This window comes from Sciurus carolinensis, chromosome 2, assembly GCF_902686445.1.
Source record: "Sciurus carolinensis chromosome 2, mSciCar1.2, whole genome shotgun sequence".
Classification (NCBI taxonomy): domain Eukaryota; kingdom Metazoa; phylum Chordata; class Mammalia; order Rodentia; family Sciuridae; genus Sciurus; species Sciurus carolinensis.
The window spans coordinates 122,463,695-122,480,987 of record NC_062214.1 but is presented as its reverse complement, the minus strand read 5'-3'; the positions used below and the strand labels follow the sequence as shown (position 1 = coordinate 122,480,987).

At 48.2% G+C, this 17,293-nt stretch overlaps 1 protein-coding gene across 3 annotated transcripts in view; it reads left to right on the top strand.

The window, feature by feature from the left end:
- The window catches only part of Tep1 (telomerase associated protein 1), a 39,884-nt gene that overhangs the window by 16,465 nt on the left and 6,126 nt on the right, over window positions 1-17,293 (top strand). For 2 of the 3 annotated variants that reach the window (XM_047540096.1, XM_047540097.1), the window contains exons 13-43: window positions 1,351-1,519; window positions 2,013-2,171; window positions 2,849-2,926; window positions 3,850-3,980; window positions 4,328-4,387; window positions 5,961-6,119; window positions 6,718-6,894; window positions 7,152-7,272; window positions 8,120-8,244; window positions 8,530-8,643; window positions 8,739-8,856; window positions 9,009-9,203; window positions 9,317-9,492; window positions 9,570-9,726; window positions 9,856-10,035; window positions 10,482-10,574; window positions 10,842-10,974; window positions 11,132-11,282; window positions 11,537-11,670; window positions 11,868-11,956; window positions 12,209-12,323; window positions 12,757-12,997; window positions 13,180-13,303; window positions 13,994-14,118; window positions 14,235-14,334; window positions 14,511-14,666; window positions 14,809-15,021; window positions 15,323-15,476; window positions 15,575-15,787; window positions 16,438-16,598; window positions 16,835-16,948. In XM_047540096.1, the coding sequence (XP_047396052.1) occupies window positions 1,351-1,519; window positions 2,013-2,171; window positions 2,849-2,926; window positions 3,850-3,980; window positions 4,328-4,387; window positions 5,961-6,119; window positions 6,718-6,894; window positions 7,152-7,272; window positions 8,120-8,244; window positions 8,530-8,643; window positions 8,739-8,856; window positions 9,009-9,203; window positions 9,317-9,492; window positions 9,570-9,726; window positions 9,856-10,035; window positions 10,482-10,574; window positions 10,842-10,974; window positions 11,132-11,282; window positions 11,537-11,670; window positions 11,868-11,956; window positions 12,209-12,323; window positions 12,757-12,997; window positions 13,180-13,303; window positions 13,994-14,118; window positions 14,235-14,334; window positions 14,511-14,666; window positions 14,809-15,021; window positions 15,323-15,476; window positions 15,575-15,787; window positions 16,438-16,598; window positions 16,835-16,948 (4,435 nt within the window). The remainder of the gene's footprint in view (window positions 1-1,350; window positions 1,520-2,012; window positions 2,172-2,848; window positions 2,927-3,849; window positions 3,981-4,327; window positions 4,388-5,960; window positions 6,120-6,717; window positions 6,895-7,151; window positions 7,273-8,119; window positions 8,245-8,529; window positions 8,644-8,738; window positions 8,857-9,008; window positions 9,204-9,316; window positions 9,493-9,569; window positions 9,727-9,855; window positions 10,036-10,481; window positions 10,575-10,841; window positions 10,975-11,131; window positions 11,283-11,536; window positions 11,671-11,867; window positions 11,957-12,208; window positions 12,324-12,756; window positions 12,998-13,179; window positions 13,304-13,993; window positions 14,119-14,234; window positions 14,335-14,510; window positions 14,667-14,808; window positions 15,022-15,322; window positions 15,477-15,574; window positions 15,788-16,437; window positions 16,599-16,834; window positions 16,949-17,293) is intronic. The other variant, XM_047540098.1, reaches the window with a different exon arrangement.

Here is a 17,293-nt window from a genome sequence, read left to right as displayed (position 1 = left end):
GGGTTCAATCCCCAGTACCAAAAAAAAAAAAAAAAAAAAAAAAAAAAGGATGTTTTCTTATATGATTGCAATGTCACTAATATAACTAATAAAACTAAAAATAATTCATTGGAATTATCATTAATTTTCTAGTCCTTATTCACATTTCCTAATTATCTAAAAAGTATCATCTCACAGTTTTATTCAAATCAGGATCCACACAAGGTCTACACATTGCATTTGTTTGTGAACATCTCTTAAATCACTTTTAATCTTTAAGTTGTTTTATGTCATTGACTTGCTGTGGAAGCCAGGCTCTGGAATCCCACAATATTCCATGTTCTAGATTTGTTTACTTCCTCATGGTGCCCTCTAACTTGTTTTTCTATCTCATATACCCTGGGAATTAACTCTAAAGACTTGAATACATTCAGATTTACCTTTGTTATGTTGTTGTTGAAGAATTAATCTTTCTTTCCTTTTGTACTGGGTGTTGAACCCAGTGCCACTCCTCCACTGAGCTATATCCCTTTCCCTTTTTCTTTTTTCAGATGGGGTCTCACTAAGTTGCTGAGGCGGGTCTCTAACTTGTGATCCTCCTATCTCAGCCTCTTCAGTGATTGGGATTACAGGCATGCACCACTGTGCCCAGCTATTTGGAAGAATTTCATAAGTGATTCTGTGTACGCTATTTGAATGGGAACACCAGACTTTCTGGGCCTCTTGATTAAATATGAGATCAAAAGGGACAAGAGTCTGGCACTTGAAACCATGGTGATGCTAAGATTGATCAGTGCTTTTAGGGGATTGATAGCCTAATTCATTGTAGTTAATTGCTTATCCACTTATGATCTTTTTTTGAACCAATTGCCTCATTGACAGTTGCAGAATAGGAATTTTTCATCATTTGCTCATATTTATTAGCTGGAAATTTTTAAAAAAAGTCTCTTTCATACACCAAAGTTATTTAATTACCTTGAAATAGAGATTTTATAGGAAAGGTAGGACAAATATCTTTTCTTCTTTAATTGTCAGTTTTTAGAATAAGGAGTTAGTATTTGTTCTTTAAAATGCAATTTAAAAATATGTGGATGTGGATCCGTGGTAAGTGTGGCAAGTGCTTTCTGAGAGGGCTCTCCAGGTGACTTCCTCATCCTGCCATAGGAATAGATGACAGGAGTCCTGTAGAAGGGGGCAAAGGGGAGCTTCTATTAGCAGTGATGGAGGCAGACTGTGGGAGGAATTGGTCGTGCTTGAGGAGAAAGAGAGAACATGGTAAGTTGGAGCAGTGAGTTCTTATCTTTCCATCTGCCTCAAAATGGCAGGCAGATAAGCCCCTGAGCCCTGTGTCTGTGTCTTTCCTGCTTGCAGACAGGGGAATTATGACATTGAGATGCTGGACCGGTATCGACAGGCCCTGGAGGCTGCTGTGAACCTTTCTGTGAAGCACAGCCTGCCCCCGCTGCCAGGCCGCACCCTCTTGGTCTACTTGACAGATGCTGATGCAGATAAGCTCTGTCCCAAGAGCAACACACAAGGGGTAAAAAAACCAAACAGCATCCTCCTACGGGTTGGTAGGATGCTGGAGATCCTGACAGGTATCTTGATCCTGGACCTAGTTCTCCTTGGGAAATAAGATTGAAATAAGTGACCTGGGTTGTTTCCTAGTATTCATCCTTGGCTCCTTAGTGACAATTGCTAGGATGTGGTCTCAGTCCTGTGTATGGATTACAATACTAGCATTTCACATTTGGCTGGTATTTCATATTTTTAAAATTTCTGTCACCAAAAATTCATCTCACTCGCTTCTCTCTCTCTATCCCAGCATTGAATTTGGGCAGGGATCCTGGCTTCTGTACACCCCATCCCTGTCAGCTCTTCCTGAGGCCCACTGGAACTGACCATCCTAAATGGGGATTTCATCCTCTTTTCCATTTCCCAAAGCAGTGAAGGTGTTTGGCCTCCAGGATAGGGTGGTTGAAGGTTGATTCCAAGATAAGGGAGCTTTATTTCACCCCGATGCTTGTCCTCAGCCCCCGCTGAACTATGTGCTGCTGCTGATTGGGATGATGATGGCACGGGCAGAGCAGGTGGATATCTTGCTGTGTGGAAGAGGCACGCTGAAGACTGCAGTGCTTAAGGCAGAAGAAGGTATCCTGAAGACTGCCATCAAGCTCCAGGCGCAGGTCCAGGTCAGATTCCCACCCCCATCATCAAAAAAAGTACACAAATGGACACAGACCTGGGAAAGCCTAAATGGTTAGTAAAGGCATGGATATATACTGTTCTGAAGATTTCCCAACTAGACTGTGGTGTTTCTTTTTTTTTTTTTTTTTTTTTTTTTGCGGTGCTGGGGATTGAACCCAGGGCCTTTTTGTTTGTATTCGTTTGGTTTTCTTTGCTGTGATGAAATACCTGAGAAGGCCTAACTTTATAAAGAAAAGAGACCTAATGTCATGCACAGTTCTGGATGTTCAAGGGCATGGTACTGGCATCAGATTGACTCTGCTAAGCACCTAGGTGGAGAGCCTGTGCAAGAGGAAGAGATAACATCCTGAAGTGGGAAACTAGAGAGCAATTTGTGGGTCAGGCTTAGACTTTTGTAACAATTTGCTTCTTGTAAGAACTCAGGAGTCTCATGAGAGCTACCTTAGTTCTCTCTAAGAGCAGCAGCTCTGTCAATGACCTGAACACTTTCCAATAAGCCCCATCTTCTATTTCCATAGTTGGACTGAGTTTTTAGCCTCTTAATACCTCACAAAGGGGATCAAATTTCTACACTTGAACCCTTGGGGAACACACTCAAACCATATCCAAACCAGAGCATGGATCATATTATGTGAACCTGTAACATGAGTCTCTCGTTCAGGAGTTGGAAGAAAAGAATGAATGGCCCCTGCATACTTTTGGGAAGTACCTACTGTCTTTGGCTGTCCAGAGGGTCTCTGTGAGTACTGTTCAGTCCCTGTGAAACTCTCTGCTCCCCCACATTTTCCTACACAACTGCTGCCTCTCATTTCCTTACCCCTCAAAGCTGATCTTTCACCCTATGTACAGGGTCCAGCTCCCTGTTGGTTGCAGCCTCTTACCTAGTAGTGTGCTGATGAATGTTGAATAACCAGCAGTCGGGAGACATAAGTCTTGATTAATAGTGCTCGCTAGTTTCCATAGTGAAAGCAGTCCTACCATGGCTGATTTCAAGCTACTGACATCATGTCACTCTGTCACATACCTCTGAATAGTATTTCCACAGTACTGATAGAGATGTGAGTAAGCTCAAGAGTAGATAGTAAGACATAATAAGATAATTAGGAAGTGACAAGTTTTGAGGATTTATTACTTTTGTCTTAAATGTAATTCATTTTTCTATTTTGCTTTTTCTTTTCTCTTTTTGGCAGTGCTGAGTGGAACTGAGGGCCTTGTACATGCTAGACAAGCACTGTATCACTGAGATACATCCCCAACCCTTAATTTATTTAATTTTAAGTTTATATGATTTAATGTTTAAAATGGCACATTGGCTGAGGCTCAGCAGTAGAGTCCAAGCCTAGCATGCACAAGGCCCAAGGTTCAATCCCCAGCACCAAAAAATAAAAGAAAATGTCGATATTTAATAACTGGCTGAAAAATTTATCAGTCAGTTCTCATGAGCTGGAATGAACTAGCTACGGCACACCACTGCCTATACCCCAATCTCCATTTGGATGTGCCCAAGTCTGAATGTAGTGGCTTCCCTCATTCTAAGTACTTTCAGAAAAGACAATTAGCACTCTTTTCAGAATTCTCCTAATCCCCCAGTCCTTAGAGATCTCTTTTCTTGATGTCCTGACCACTTTAGTTTCTCTTCTATGGTTTCCTTTCATCTTACAGGTGGACAGGGTCATCCTCTTTGGCCAAGTGATGGATGAGGAAATGCTAAATGCAGCCAAACAGCTTTTCTGGGAGCATGTGAATTCCAAGTGTCTCTTTGTTGGTGTTTGCCTAAGAAAAACACAATACATGTAAGATTGCCTATGCTCCCTACCAGTATCAGAAGATAATGATCCATATTTCTACTCTACTACTGCCAAAGCTTGGAAGCTTCCACTTGTCTGACACCTTCTATCTAGCCCAGTGCCTAACACTGTGTGTGTGTGTGTGTGTGTGTGTGTGTGTGTGTGTGTGTGTGTAGTGCTAGGGTTCAGTCCCAGGGCCTCACATGTACCAGGCTCTAGCATTGACTACATCCCCAGATACATAATCCTATTAAAAATGCAGAGGTGGGATGTACATCTGCAGGTATTGGGACAGTGACTCTGTGTCCCAGGTACTGTTTCTGTTGCTTATTGACTACTTCTTCCATTGCCAGATCACCAAATTTGAATCCCAATGATGTGACACTTGCAGGCTGTACGGATGGGATACTGAAGTGAGTACAAGGTGGACACTGGTGGGGTTGGAGCCTTTGTTGAAATGTCTTTAAGAGACTGACACTAGGTGTGGTGGTGTGTGACTGTAATCCCAGCTACTTGAGAGATGGACACAAGAGGATTGAAGATTTTGAGGCCAGCCTGAGCAACTTAGTGAGACCCTATCTCAAAATTAAAAAAGCAGAATGAGGTTAACCAAATTATGCTGTGAGCATATGTGAATGTATCACAGAGAATTCAGACTTTACATAGACTATGATTTTGTATATCTATAAAGTACCAATTTATAAAACAATAAATAGGTGGGTGAAGGCCTGGAGAACAGGTGGTAGGGAGAAGGGGAGGGAGGGAGGAGGCATTAGGGACCAAATAGAACAAATTATATTCCATGCATGTGTGATTATGTCAAAATAGTGTATAAGAGTGATTATACACTATTATGTATAGCTATAATACACTAATAAAAACTTTATTTTTTTAAAAAAGGACTGGGAATGTAGCTCAGTGGTGGAGTGACCCTGGGTTCAGTTCTCAGTACCAGAAGATCATTGGTGCCCTGTAGTCTATTTGCCTCTTTTAAAAAGAAAGATAGAAGTTTATTCCTCTTTTACAGCAGCAGCAGCGTTACAGGGATCTAGGTGCTTGCTGTCTCATCACTCCATCCTCAACAGCTTCCACCTCATGGTTTATGATGGCTCTTTCAGCTGCAGCCATCTTTGTATCCAGCCAAGTTTGTGTTACAGTAGGAAAGAGGAAAAGGGACATGATAGCTTGCACTATTTGCTTTTAAGGGAACAACTTAAGAGCTTTTCACATTTATTGTGGTCTCTGTTTAATTCCTGATCCAGGGGAACTCCCATCTCTTTTCTCTGAATAGCAGAATCTCCACTCCTAGCCATCTCATTTTTTTGTTTTCTCCTCTGCCTTTTCCTTTGGATGCCACCTATCTCCCCTCAACTCTTATTAGGAAGCCTCAAGCACATTCTTCTTTTCCAGGGAGTTTCATGACTGATACAGAGCTGATTGAACCCAGATTGAGGTGGCCTTAATCTTATACCTTAGCTCAGCCCTGTTTTCCCCCAGTCCAACAGATTTTTTTTGTTTCTGTGTGTGGTGTTGGGGATTGAACTCAGGGCCTTGCACATACTAGGCAAGGACTCTACCACTGAGCTACATCTCAAACCTTTTTAAATTTTATTTTGAGACAAGGTCTTGCTAAATTGCCCAGCCTGGCCTGGAATTTATGATCCTCCTGCCTTAGCCTCCTGAGTAACTGGGATTATAGTTACTTAGTCACCACAAGTGGCTCCAATAGAAATCTTATGATTACCATGCACAGTAAGAGTGACTGGAGCTGAGTTTCTTCTCTTTTCCTTGATTTTTATGGCTCTTTAGTTTCATTTATTTTAAGTCTGCTTCCACTACTTCTGGTCATTTTCTTAAGGAGCTCCAGGAACAAAAACAAGTTAACTTGGGTGGCCTCACCTGGTCATATTTTTGTTCTTGTTCTCAGAAGACTTCGAGTGTGACAACTAATATTCTGCTCTCATTTATTTTGTTGTTGTTCGTTAGGTTCATTGCAGAGCATGGGGCCTCCCGTCTTCTGGAGCATGTAGGTCAAATGGACAAAATATTCAAGATTCCACCACCTCCGGGGAAGAGCCAGGTCCTGACCCTCCGGCCACTAGAAGAGGATACCCTGAGCCCCTTGGCTCCTATTTCCCAGTATAGGTCAGGCTATGCTTCTGTGAAGAGTGTCCATAAACTGGGAGGGCTACAGTCAAGACCTTGAGAAATTCCAAGACTTACATTCTGGCTTTTGGAATGGCACTTCTTTTATTCACTACCATGCATCCTCTTTCTCAGACAAGGTCTTCTCTAGTACCAGAAATTGTGAACTTGCACCTTTCTCTACCGGGCAAAGGAGGTCAGATGCAGGGAGGCCTGATAGCCAGGGTTTAGGCAGAATACTTAGGACCATGGGCTCTGGCTTTTGTTCCTGGCTTTGCCAAGTGGCTGTTTGAACTTGGGGTTTATTGCTTAATTTCTTAAAGCTATAGTTTTTTGATTGGTAAAGTAGAGATAATGATAGTGTTTACCTCACGGTGTTGTCATAAGCCTATAGTAAGTACATGATGAAGTTTAGCTGAGAAAGGTGGGGTGCAGGAGAAATGGCAAGTGGAGCTTAACTTCCAGGGCTCTGCATTTTGGAGGCCTGTCGGGTGCCCTTCTGCCATCTGTGATACCTGGCTGTTGCTGTGTCTTAGGGATTTGAGAGGTGGCCGATCCCTAGGCCTATCCCTGAGCCCAGTCCTCTGCTTACCTCCAGGTGGCGCAGCATCCGGCTGTTCATTTCATCCACTTTCCGGGACATGCACGGGGAGCGTGACCTGCTGCTGAGGTCTGTGCTGCCAGCACTGCAGGCCCGAGCAGCCCCCCACCGCATCAGCCTTCATGGCATCGACCTGCGCTGGGGCATCACTGAGGAGGAGAGTCACAGGAACAGGTATCGGGGGGCACAGAGAAAAGAGGCTGGGTCAGGGCCAAGGGGCTTGAGTATTAGAGCTGAGGTGGGTAGGTTGAGGCTGCAAGATTGGATGAGGCTGAAGGCAGGGAGTTAGTTGCCTCTTGGATGCCATCAAGAGTAGCCTGCCTTCACTTTGCTCAGTGTGAGCTGGGTCCCCGTCTCCCCTGTATTTGTGCCTATGTTCCCTGATACTGTGCCTCAGTGACTCCTGCATCTTCCTATAACCATGCCCACAGACAACTGGAAGTGTGCCTTGGGGAGGTGGAGAACGCGCAGCTGTTTGTGGGGATTCTGGGCTCCCGCTATGGCTACGTCCCCCCCAACTACAACCTCCCTGACCATCCTCACTTCTCCTGGGTAAGGCAGACAAAGTTGGAGGAGGGATTGGGGACGAAACAGGTGGGAAAAAGTCACCGTTTGTCAGGAATCCTGGGATCATGCACAGGCAAGTCCTTGAGGCTTGAGGTGAAACACAGGCAGATGATTCTGTGACTGACCAGATCCTCCATGAGGAAATTCCTTTGAGAAATACCTCTGGAATTGGCCAAGAGATGGGAGAGGTAAGAGGTCTGTTTAGGTTTTGCCATCAGAGAGATCTGGATTTTGATTTCCCATCTGTCACACACAGGTGTTGCAGCCTTGTTGGAAACAGTATGTACTCACCCATTTTCAATTTTCCTACCTGTTAAAGAGGTGCTACAACTTCTACATTGCAGGGTTATTATGAGAATTAAAAAAAATAATATATATGTATGTATGTGTGTATATATATATATATATATATATATATATATATATGTATGTACTGAGAATTGAACCCAGGGGTGTTTTACCACTAAGTTACATTCCCAGTCCTTCCTTTTATTTTTTAATTAATTAATTAATTTTTATTTTTAATTTTGAGACAAGGTCTCCCTAAGTTGCTGAGGGTTTTGCCAAGTTGCTGAGGCTGGCTTTGAACTGGCTTCTCCTGAGTTGCTGGGATTATAGGCTTGTGCCACCATGCCCAGTGTAAAAATGTGTTTTAAAAATGCTCATCGCACATCAGGCATTCAGTAATATTAACAGTTAGCCATATCTTTTTGTATGTATCTGAAGGGAGGGAAGGTCTTTATTATAATGAGAGAGCCCTGGGGCCTTTGAGTTCAAGAGATAGGTTTGCATGACCTTGGACTGAACCTGTATCTCTGCCTTCTCCCTACAGGTCCAGCAGTACCCTTCAGGGCGCTCTGTGACAGAGATGGAGGTGATGCAGTTCCTGAATCGGGACCAACACCTACAGCCCTCTGCCCAAGCTCTCATCTATTTCCGGGATTCCAGTTTCCTCAGGTATCTTCTGTTTACTCCAGGGCCAATTCTTCATCCCCAGAAGGCCAAACAGGCTCAGTCTTCTCTCCTCAACATTCAGAGCATAGGAGGAGTACTCTATGAAACGGTACTCAGAGAGAAACAGTGCTCAGAGAGCATGCCTTTGCAGCCCATGTCAGCCTTGGAGCTGAAGTCAGGAGACCTCTACTTGAGGTGTTTCAGGGAATCACACCCATATCTGACAACTGGAGGTAGAAGACTGGGGTCTGAGTCTAGCCTCATTCTCGGGGTGTCTTTGGTGCTCAGCTCTGTGCCAGATGCCTGGAGACCTGACTTTATTTCTGAGTCTAAAGAGGCTGCACTTCGGATCTCAGAACTGAAGAGCTACCTGAGCAGACAGAAAGAGATTACCTGCCGCAGGTGAGCTGAGGGAGGTAGAGAGAACCTGTACACAGGAATATGGGGGGCGGGGGGCAGGACCACTCTGACTGTGGTTGTGTTTGCTTTCCCTGTAGATACTCCTGTGAATGGGGGGGTGTAGCAGCTGGCCGGCCCTATGTCGGGGGACTGGAGGAGTTTGGGCAGTTGGTTCTCCAGGATGTGTGGAATATGATCCAGAAGCTTTACCTACAGGTCAGTAGGAGTGCTGATAGCCAGAGGAATGGAGATGGTATAAGTGGCCTGGGTAGTCCTGTGTGGGAAGTAGCATGGTGGGGGCTCTGTTTAGGCGTGGGGGTCCTGAGGAGCATGAAAACATGGATAGTCACTGCCCTATGTGCCTTCAGCCCAAGGCCCAGATGGAGCAGCCAGTGCCCATCCCAGATGATGACTTGGTCCAGGCCACCTTTCAGCAGCGGCAGAACCCACCAAGTCCTGCCCGACCACGCCTCCTTCGGGACATAGTGCAGCAGCTAATGCTGCCCCGTGGAAGGCTGAACCTGGTGACTGGGCAGTCAGGACAGGGCAAGACAGCCTTCCTGGTATGAGTCTCAGGGGCCCAAGGAGGGAGGGCTGTATGGTCTAAGGAGGTGGGGCATGGCGTGCTTGGGCATGTAATAAAATGTGACCATGATTCTGTTCCTTTCCCATGCAGGCATCCCTTGTGTCAGCCATGCAGGCTCCTGATGGGGCCAAGGTGGCCCCCTTAGTTTTCTTCCATTTTTCAGGGGCCCGCCCTGACCAGGGTCTTGCCCTCAATCTGCTCAGACGCCTCTGTACATATCTACACAGAAAACTGCAAGAGCCCAGTGCCCTCCCCAGCACTTACCGGTACATATCCCCTGGTTTGCCAGCCTCGTTGCTGCATCTGTGTCTCCCACTGACCTTGGCTTCCCCTCTGCACACAGAGGCCTGGTGTGGGAGCTGCAGCAGAGACTGCTGCCCAAGGCTGCTCAGTGCTTGCAACCTGACCAGCCCCTGGTCTTGATCATCGATGGGGCCGACAGGTTGGTGGACAAGAATGGGCATCTGATCTCAGACTGGATCCCAAAGTCACTTCCTCGGGTGAGTATGTGAAGGAAGTGGGGGTGGGAGGCAGGGTGGAGAGAAGGAGGGATGGCATTAGAGGGGTCTCTCTAATGTTATTCTCCCATCTTTTCCCTACTTCCCTGGTTCTTTGCCTGATTATTCCAGTGGGTACACCTTGTGCTGAGCATGTCTAGTGACTCAGGTCTGGGGGAGACCCTTGAACAGAGCCACGGTGCTCACGTGGTGGCTCTGGGGCCTCTGGAGCCGTCTGCCAGGGCCCAGCTGGTGAGAGAGGAGCTGGCACTGTATGGAAAGCGGCTGGAAGAGTCACCTTTTAACAACCAGGTTGGACCCAGGCCAGGGCTGACTGAGTATGTGGGGTGGATCTGGGAGTGACAAGGATGTAGTGTGCTACGGTCGCCAGCTGCCCCACGGAGACAGCTGCAGTGCTTTCTCAAGAACTCCCTTGCAGGGGAAGGTGTTAATACGATAACCATGACTCCTTCCTTGTAAAATCACCCAGACATTTTCCCCTTGTGGGTGGCCTGTTGGAGTGAGGGTCAAGTAGAGAGGTGATTACAGAGGGCAGGCCAAGCCGTGGAAGTTTCCCTGACAGAGAGGCTGGCTGGGAAGTGGGAGGGATGATTGTGTCCTGAGGTGATGCCTTGGACCTGTCCTCTGATGGGACTCTCAGAGGAGGAGTTGCCTTGCAGTGAGCTTGGTGCTGGGGGCAGAAGCAGGCTGTGGCCGGCTTCCTGGTCCCCACACTGAATCTTCTGAGGTCTCACTAGATGCGACTGCTGCTGGTGAAGAGGGGGTCAGGCTTGCCCCTCTACCTGCGCCTGGTTACTGATCACCTGAGGCTCTTCACGCTGTACGAACAGGTTGGTTGCTCCTCGTTCTCTAAGTCTTGACCCACTTCACATTCTCCTTTCAGCTTCTTGGACTTTATCTCACCTGCAGTCTCTCCTACTTTGTCATCTGTGATGACCCACTCCCATCCTCGCCTCACCCTGCCACCACTTCTCTCCCACCGTTTCTTTCTACTTTTTCATTCCTTCCTGCTCTTCTGTCAGTTCTCCCTTACTCTGACACCAAAGTTACCTCTCCCCCTCCTACAATGACAAAGACTAGTCTCCTTCCTCTCCCAGGTGTCTGAGAGACTTCGGACCCTGCCTGCAACTATCCCCCTGCTGCTGCAGTACATCCTGAGCATCCTGGAGCAAGAGCATGGCCATGATGTCCTTCCCCAAGCCTTGGCTACCCTTGAGATCACACGTAATGGTCAGTGGTTGGGGAAGTTGGGAGAGGTTGAGGGTTCAGGAGTCAGATAACCTTGGTTCAGGTGGGATCTTAGCCAGCAGTGATGGAGGGATCAGGGGCTATAGAGTTGGGTACGCTGTGTGGTTTGGTTTGGGCTGCAGAGAACTTGGGTTTTCAGGTCTGACTGTGGACCAGCTGCATGCAGTGCTGAGTGCATGGCAGAATCTTCCCAACGGGGCTAAGAGCTGGGATGAAGCACTGGATGCTGCTAACAAGGGAGACCCCTATCCCATGGGCCCATTTGCCTACCTCGTCCAGAGTTTGCGCAGGTACAAGTGTCCCCAGCTAAGCTCCCACCAGCCTCACTGTGCCTTCCCATCCTTAAGCCAGGGCTCCATGTAATCCTTTCTTCATCCTACACTTCCTTCCTGTAGTCCCAATGCCTCCTTCCCAAGCCTTGAGTGAGCTGCTGCTCTAGTTACCACTGTTTGAGGTGGGACTGGAAGCCCATTGCTGTGCCAAGTTGCTTAATGACAGACTCCCTTTTCCCCTCTTCTCCTTTCCTCTCCTCTCTTGAGGACAGTTTGCTGGGGGAGGGCCCTCTAGAGCGCCCTGGTGCCCGCCTTTGCCTCCCTGATGGGCCGCTGAGGACAGCAGCTAAACATCGCTATGGGAAGAGGCCAGGGCTGGAGAAGGCGGCACACATGCTCATCGCAGGTGATTGTAGCCCGCATCAGCCTGGGTACTGAGGGTGGGACCTGGACCTGGAGGCCAGGCCTGCCCACTGGCACTCCCTATCTGCTGGACACTTCACTTGCCACTCCAGCAGGCAGATGACTCTGCTGAGGCATGAGGGATGTGGCTTGGGGATACTGTAGGGCTGACTGAGCCCTTCTCTATGTCTGATCTTACAGCTCAGCTCTGGAAAACCTGTGGCCCTGATGCCTTAGGCACCTTTCAAAGTTGCCCTCCTGAGGCTCTGGAAGACCTGCCTTACCACCTGGTTAGTCTCCAGGCCCCATCGTCACTTTTCCCAAGTAATGCCTTTGGCTATTCTTAGACCCCTCCCCTTGACTTCCACCACCATCACCACTGCTATTACGCCCCTCCATATTCCGTTTACCTCTCTCCTTTTAGTTTTCCTGCCTTCCTTCTTCAGGTCCTTTGTCCTGGTTGCACAGGTAGGGCTGAGAGCAGACTATCCCTCCTTGGGAACCTCTTCACATTCCTAATGAATCCCATGTGACCTCCCCAGCTGCAGAGCGGGAACCGTGGCCTTCTTGCAGAGTTCCTCACTAGTCTCCGTGTGGTGGCTGCACACCTGGAATTGGGTTTGGTCTCTCGGCTCTTGGAGGCTCATGCTCTCTATGGTGAGATGTGTCACTGGGAGGTTTTTTCCTCTGAGATATGGGACTCCTAAGTGTGCTCATGAGGGCCCTGCACAGAAGGAGGTATAATGGGAAAAAGAGCCAGATTTCCATTTCAAGTTGAAAATGCCAAGGGTAAATGATTCTCAGGAGATCTTTTGCTTTAATCTCTTAGAGTTTCTCAGACTCTTATTTAGTGCACAAAAAATGATCTAGGAAACCTGCTTGAATTGTAGATCCTGAGATCTCCAGGTACTGCTTTCCTAGGCTGGAGTGGGGTTCAAAGCTTTATCCTTTGAGCAGGTTTTTCTGATCTGGGGCTAGAGGGCCACACTTTGAGACTTAGTGTTTAATACCCACCATATGATTTTATTTGGTGCTGAGGTTATGGGTTCTACTCCCCAGTGACACTCTACCTCACTTCTTTCTTTTATAGCTTCTTCAGCCCGTGAAGAGGAACAAATGGTCTCTGAGGCTAATGTTGCCATATTCCGCACCTTCCTACGGCAGCAGGCTCCAGTCCTCAGCCAGTACCCGCTACTCCTGTCCCAGCAGGCAGCCAACCAGCCTCCGGACTCACCTCTTTGCTGCCAGGCTCCCTTACTGTCCCAGCGATGGCACCTCCAGCGTACACTACGATGGCTTAATAAACCCCAGACCATGGGGGATCAGCAAAAGTAAGATCCTTGATGCCAAGTCCTGCTAAGCCCACAGAGAACAGTTACAGCCCTTTCTGAAACTGGAGAATAAAGGACAGACCAGAATCACCACGGAGGGGAATTTCAGGCACAGAAATGAAATACAGTCCCACTTGCTTTCTCCCACTCAGTTTCTTTCTTTCTTCCTATTTTCCCTCCAGCTCCAGCCTGTCTCTGGGAGTTTCCTCATCTCCTACTGCTGTGGCTTTCTGCCCCAGTGGAAAAAGAGCAGCTGTGGGCACTGCTAATGGGACAGTTTACCTGTTGGACCTGAGAACCTGGCAGGTATGACATTTAAGGCAGGGCACAGATTTCGCTGAAACCTTGGAGAAGCCAGGCATACCCATAATTGTCCTGTTTGACCAGCAACTTGACTCCCCTCACAGTGGGTCAAAGTATTGCAAGGAGCTCAGTCTTGGTACATTGTCTTTGTCACCAAGTGATCAGCCATACTGGGAGATAACACAGACAAGGTTAGAAAGGAACCAAAACACAACTGTTGCCATAACTAAGATCTGTGTGAGTCATATAGAAATAGGGGGACACAACAGAGAAGGGTAGGCCCTCTGGGTTGAGTGAGGAGTCTCAGCAAAGACAAGGGAGATGTTTCCTATACATTTCTGGGAACAGTTGAGGCAGAAGGTGATGGTAGATTAGGCTGGGGAGGGGAGTCCCACAGCCACAGCCTCTTTCTCCTCTTCCTACCCACATTGTTCTACCCCGTGTACATGGGCATGAAACCCCACTCCCTCAGACCCATGAAAACCTGTGACTCGGGGGACAGGAATGGGATTTGGAAAGATGTGTCCCTACTCAGATCATGAGCCCCACGTGAAGCTGTGTTATGGCTGGAATGCAGAGAGCTGTAGGCTCAAGTCCTTTTTGCCTTGGCCTCATTTTTGGTTGGGCCCTGGAGTGGTTGGACATGGAAGGTTGAGAGGGTGGCCCGAGCCTGCCTCCTGCTTGCTCTCATAGGAGGAGAAGTCTGTGGTGAGTGGCTGTGATGGAATCTCCTCCTGTGCATTCCTCTCGGACAGTGCCCTTTTCCTTACTGCCTTCGATGGGCTCTTGGAGCTCTGGGACCTGCAGCATGGTTGTCGGTAAGGGTTTCCTTCCTGACGTCTCTGAGTGAGGCCCTCCTTTACTTTCCTTGGGAAAAGGAATGAGGCCTATGGCCAGGCAGCCCCAGAGGCCTGACTTTGTCTTCCTGGGACAGGGTGCTTCAGACCAAGGCTCACCAGTACCAAATCACTGGCTGCTGCCTGAGCCCAGACCACCGGCTGCTGGCCACTGCGTGCCTGGGAGGACACCTAAAGGTAATGACAAAGTGGTCCTAAACTGTGAGTCAGCCTTGTGAGTTTGTTCTCTCCACAGGGCAGGAGGCCTTACCTACTGAGGTAGGGGACTGGACAAGGTGGCCCCTAGAGCTTTGGAATTGAGAAACTCTGACATCTGTAGTTATACCCTGATGCCTCTTCTCTCTTTCCTCTAGCTGTGGGACACAGTCCGTGGGCAGCTGGCCTTTCAGCACACCTGTCCCAAGCCCCTGAACTGCATTGCCTTCCACCCTGAGGGGCAGGTAGTAGCCACAGGCAGCTGGGCTGGCAGTGTAAGCTTCTTCCGGGTGGATGGCCTCCAAGTCACCAAGGTAAGGTCCTGTGTAGCTCCTAGGGAGGAAGCACATGAGGACAGTAGTAGAAATGGGGAATGATGGACATTTGCATTCTGTATAACTTAGGGTTTATGCTGAGAGTAAGTCCTGGCATTTCCATTTTGGCCTCTTGGTGTAGGAACTGGGAGCCCCAGGAGCCTCTGTTCGGACTTTGGCTTTCAATGTTTCTGGACGGGTTGTGGCTGTTGGCCGACTGGATAGGACAGTGGAACTGTGGGCCTGGCAAGATGGGGCACGACTGGCTGCCTTCCCTGCCCACTGTGGCTTTGTTGCTGCTGTGCTTTTCCTCAATGCCGGGTGCCAGTTACTGACAGCTGGAGAGGATGGCAAGGTCAGGTTATAGAGGGCACATGGTGGGTTTCCAGGAGGGAGTAGTGAAGACAGGGAATACTTAGGTGAGGGTGGGGGGCTTTGTCAAGGAGATTGCAGGTGCCTGAATGGTGGCAGCTACAGGGAGAGGGATGTAGTATGTGCATGGCCAGGTCTCACAGAAGGACTTTGCTGGGGTGGGGTAACTGTACCTCTGGTGCAAAGTACCAGGTGGTAGAGGTGGAGTATCCTTAAATCATTTTTTGGTGCAAAGTACCAGGTGGTAGAGGTGGAGTATCCTTAAATCATTTTTTGGTCCTCAGGTTCAAGTGTGGTCAGGGTCTCTGGGGCAGCCCCGGGGATGCCTGGGCTCTCTTCCTCTCTCTCCTGCCCTTTCTGTGGCTCTCAGCCCAGATGGTGACCTTGTGGCTGTTGGGTACAGAGCAGATGGCATTAGGATCTACAAAATATCCTCAGGTACCAAAGGGGAAGTGGATGGGTTTGTACCTTTGGAAGGACCATACACCTTGCTTCACCCATTTTCAAATGTCTCACTTTCTTCTCTCATTGTCTAGGTTCCCAGGAAGCTCCATGTCAGGCACTGGATGTAGCAGTGTCTGCACTGGCCTGGCTAAGCTCCAAGGTGTTGGTGAGTGGTGCAGAAGATGGATCCCTGCAGGGCTGGGTGCTCAAGGAACACTCCCTCCAGTCCCTCTGGCTCCTGTCCAGATCCCAGAAGCCTGTGCTGGGACTGGCCACCTCCCAGGAACTCTTGGCTTCTGCCTCAGGTATAACTGAGCAGTGGGCAGGATTACCAAATCATTCCTTTAGATACTGTAATACCTGCCTTCAAGTTATGTACACATTAGGTAAAAGAACACACACACAGATAACGTCTGTTTGCTTACAACTTCCATGGTGCTCTGAATGCATTTGTCTTCCATAATCATTCTAGACTGTTTCTTCTTGGTCCCCCACCCTTATTCTGGGACCTCTAAACTCCCAGTAATTCTTTGAGTTTCTGCCCAGTGAGAGACACACATAGCAATATGAACAGGTGGGTTTCCTGGGGAGGAGAGAGAGACAAGTTGAAAATGCACAATGACCTTGGTTCTCCATGGCTGAAGGCTTGATCATCACAGATTGTGAGCTGAAAGTGACACTGGACCCTTGAGAAGGGGAAGGTTCTGGAGCAGCTGCTTTGTGAAGTTGGGGAGAGGTGTGGAGCCCACTTCTTGCCTAAGCTGCAGCGCTGGAGCTGGGAGTTGCTGGGCATTTCTGTGTGACCTTTGCCTAGGGCCCGTCCATATCAAGTGACTCACTGTCCACTCCCTTGGAGCTGTACCTTTAGACATAACCCTTAGCCCACATGGTTGCCTTTGCCTCTGTCTTGTTCCCTCCTTCAGGAATTCTTCTACTCTCTCTGTTTCCAATGCAGAGGATTTCACGGTGTGGCTGTGGTCGAGGCAGTTGCTGACCCAGCTGCTCAAGGCAGAAGACTTTCCCAGTGGCACTGAGCTCCTGGGACACCAGGGCCCTGTGAACTGCTGCAGCTTCAGCTCTGACGGAAGCAGCCTGGCCACTGGGGGCAGGGATCGGGTGAGCTGAACAGGGATGCATCCCCAGGGCCCTGCAGCCCCTCTGGTTCCTAGATTCCTTAACAGTCCATTTCCCAAGCACTTCCTCCTGTTTTTTTGCTCTGCTAAATCTCCTGCGAATCTTTCTATCAGCTCTTTCACTCCCTTTTTCCTGAAAACTTTTTACCTGAAATTGCCCTGGTGTTCCTATCTCCCTCCTGTGGTCCTGACTGCCTGCTCTCCTTGGAACCTATCTAGAATCTTCTCTGCTGGGATGTGAGGACACCCCAGACCCCTCTTCTGATTTGCTCTTTCCCTGCCTGTCATCGTGATTGGGTCACTGGCTGTTCCTGGACCAAAGACAACCTGCTGGTGAGTGCCAGAATAGGGGTAGCAGAGCCCAGCAGCATTCCTGGGGAAAGACAACACTCCTTTTCTAGCACCTGTTAATAATAGTCATAGCTAACATTTACCAAGTACTTAGTGCCGTTCACTGAGTACCAGGCTCAAACGAAGATCTTTGCATAATATTGTTGCACTTAATCTTTTTTTTTTTTTGGTTATACTTAATCTTTACAGTACCCTGTAAAGTACATACTCTTTTATTTCTATTTTACGTTTCAGATAGAATAAAGAACATTTTCCAAAGTTGTATCAGTGATAAACCTCAGCCATTAGACATTCTGATAAGACAATGCTGTCTCTCTACAGCTTGGG